The sequence below is a fragment of the Puntigrus tetrazona genome, unplaced genomic scaffold, assembly GCF_018831695.1.
Source record: "Puntigrus tetrazona isolate hp1 unplaced genomic scaffold, ASM1883169v1 S000000223, whole genome shotgun sequence".
Lineage (NCBI taxonomy): Eukaryota > Metazoa > Chordata > Actinopteri > Cypriniformes > Cyprinidae > Puntigrus > Puntigrus tetrazona.
Window position 1 is genome coordinate 351,737 of NW_025047891.1, and position 3,264 is coordinate 355,000.

A 3,264-nucleotide genomic window follows, 5' to 3' on the forward strand; every position below is an offset into this window, starting at 1 on the left:
ATGAAGGCAACGCGTTCTTCTTATGTTGTTATTGTTTTACTAAACAGTTTTGGGAAGTTTATTAATTATGGAAGGCAGGCTTATAAACGACACAGAACACAAAGCACTGAAGCGGAGAGTTAGGGCTCAGTGGAGGAAATAAAAGTACATTTTGAGAAGGCCTTTAAAGATGTGCATCTGTGAATGAAGACCACAGACGCAGTGCATGCGCTTCAAACACAACTCATAATTAATACACAGCGTGTTCTCAAAACCCCGCGTGACGTCATCGTGACATCACGCGACATAAAAACAAACCCGTGAAATAGATCGCAGCGTCACGTGACGACGAATAAAGGAAGACGAGGAGGAAGAAGTCTCTGTCCGTGGTGCTGAATACCAGCGCGTTAAAGCCCGACTACTTGTTGGCCCTCGCGTTCAGTCTGACGCGCCGCGCGTGACGCGCCCCCGCCCCCCCCCCCCGCGCACGGACTCCGTCTCCGCGGTTCTCCGTTAGATCCGGTGCAGTGCAGCAACTATCGCGGATTCTCACACGGAGCCGTGGAGCGGAGAGACGCGCGCGGACCGCCGACGGTCATGCCGTGATGCTGTGACGCGCGCGGACGCGTCCCCGTGTTCGTGAAGACGAGGATGATGATGATGAGGAGGATGATGATGATGGTGGTGGTGGTGTTACCGGGGCTCGTGATCAGACTGACGGTGCTGATGTTCGTCGCCGGTTCGAGCGGGATGCCGCACGTGCTGAGATTCGGTGAGAGATGATCGATTATTTATTTGATTGATTCACTGACTCTGATTCATTCATGTGTGTGTGTGTGTGTGTGTGTGTGATGCATCACTCTGTGTGTGTGTGAGATCAGGCCTGGCGGAATCACATCTGTGAAGTGATCGATAATCAGCTGTGATGTGCTCAAACACGGCTCCAAAAGCGTCAAAACAGCACAGTTACTAGAAACACACGGATGCTTTGTCCATCCTGACATCCGCTGCGAGTCACTTCCACATCCCTGACTTTTACCTACATCTACCTATCTATCTATCTATCTATCTATTCCTGAACATGCATGCAGTGTTTTGGTTCTGACCCATGCACATACATCCACACGTTTACTGCAAGGAGGAAAGTGTGCGAATTAATCTATGCAGCAAAACTATTTATACCATTACTTTAAAAAGTTACATCATCAGACACTACCTTTAAAATTAAATAAATGTAAATGTAAATTTATTGGTTACAGATATGTAAAAATATATGAAAATATTTAAAATGTAATAATTAGAAATTAAATAAGCATTTAAATAAATGTAAAGAAAAATTAAAAAGCATACATTTGCATTTAAAATGAATGTTAAATGTAAGATTTAAATCTGAATTAAATGCAATAACTACAAAACAAACAGGATAAGTATAGTATTTTCTTAAATTATTTACAATATTAAACTTAAATTAAATGGAAACTATAGCTAATGGCACAAACACAGACAAGAAACACTGCTCTTTAATCCAACTGTTGTAAGAAGAAGAGTGTATTTTCAATGTAACACACACACACACACACACACACACACACACACACACAGAGAGAGAGAGTATATGAGTAAATATAACACTGCTCATTAAGTGAAGGAGATTTTAAACTATGACTGTATTTTCACTCTTGCACAAAACATTGTGTGTGTGTGTGTGTGTGTCCAGAAGTAAACACACGGTGTGTGTGTGTGTGTGTGACGTCTGAGAGGCGTGTGGTCAGCGGAGGTCAGTGATGAATCGCTGCGTTTATGAAGTCTGCGTGATCTCGCTCTAAACACGGCGCTGGCTCGTCTTCATCAGCCTTCAGCGTCACAGGGCTTCATTAGCGCGCGTGTGTGTGTGTGTGTGTGTGTGTGTGTGTGTTTAAGAGTCGGCGCGCGTCCGCTCTGCTATGAGCCTCTATGGACGAAAGAAGAGCATCTTTGTTCATCATCAGATCCTGGTTTACAGTCAGCATCAGACGAATGAACACCGCTCGCTTTATTATCTGCATTTATTTAAACACGTATTTCAGTTTTTGCATCTGAATTTAATAATAAATGATGAGAAACTAAACATGCATTTAAATCAGTGTGAAAATACGAACAATTACATTTCATTTAAAAAACAAATATAGGGTTTAAATTTCTATGAAAGAACAGAACGGCGTGTTTAATTCGGTGTCTGGTCGTTCAGAGAGTTCAGATCCACTAATGAGTCTCTTAACTGATGCTTTATGATTCTTGAAGGTGTCTCAAGGAGTTATGAATCACACCTGCACCGTGTTTGAATCTGAAGAGAGTTTGTGATCATTCTGCCAGACGTTGACCTAAAAGAGTCATTATGTGTTCAGAACAACGATTCAGTGATTCATTCTCTCAGCTCTCACAGATTTAGACTAAAGGTGTTCCTGTCAATCATATTAGCAGGTATATGCATATTTATTAATGTAGTTGAGTTCAAATCATTTGAACCTTTTTCAGCTTTATTCCACCTAATAAATGTACTGCTTCAACTTTTTACTAACTCTATTTTTTCACTTAATACTTTATTTCAGTTTTCCTTTAATCAACTAAAATGTTCAAAAAAGATCTTCTTCCATGGCATTTTTGTCTTGTTTTCTAGAATAAATATGCAACTATTCTTGAATCAAGATGCATTTCTTTAAAAAGGGAATTCACATTTTTAGTTTCGTTTCAAAACGTTGTTAAGTTTTTGCTTAAAAGAAGTGAACATGTTTTTCATTTAACGGCTACACAAGATTCGTTTTCTTGCCGCATCGATAGAGCATTTAGCTTCTCTTAAGAAAAAAACTAAAAACTTTAGTCATTTCACATTTCAACAATGTCAGATATTTATAGTAAGAGCGTGATTTTTTCAGTGCAGTTTTAGTTTTACTTGACATTTCTTGAGGATTTGTGTAATGAGATCTTACCAAAAAAGTGTGACTTTTTACAGTGTTTCGATGTTTTTTACTTTATTTCGTTTAGAGACGACTGGAATAACCTGATTTTCAGCACGATCCATCCTATTTATATACAGATGCATGCAAATAATTCCAGTATTTGATATGATTTAGGTAGGACTAAGATGCTTCAGCAAGCCTGGCACTGGTCTTTTAGCACACGCGTTCAGTAAACAACCTTTTAGACGTAATATTCACTTAGTTTTCCTTTCAATGTCACAAATGAAAATCGTTTCGATCAAAGCCACAGCAGAACGTTTGTGTCTCTGAGCAACACAGCAGTGTTTCC

The 3,264-nt window shown here is 39.8% G+C and overlaps 1 protein-coding gene across 1 annotated transcript in view; it reads left to right on the forward strand.

Annotated features, from left to right (window-relative positions):
• The first annotated feature begins 342 nt into the window (after positions 1 to 342).
• The window catches only part of LOC122333200 (glutamate receptor ionotropic, kainate 2-like), a 37,288-nt gene continuing 34,366 nt past the window's right edge, over positions 343 to 3,264 (forward strand). Inside the window, 1 exon segment of the mRNA XM_043230715.1 lies at positions 343 to 751. Coding sequence (XP_043086650.1) covers positions 631 to 751 — 121 coding nt within the window. The 5' untranslated portion in view covers positions 343 to 630.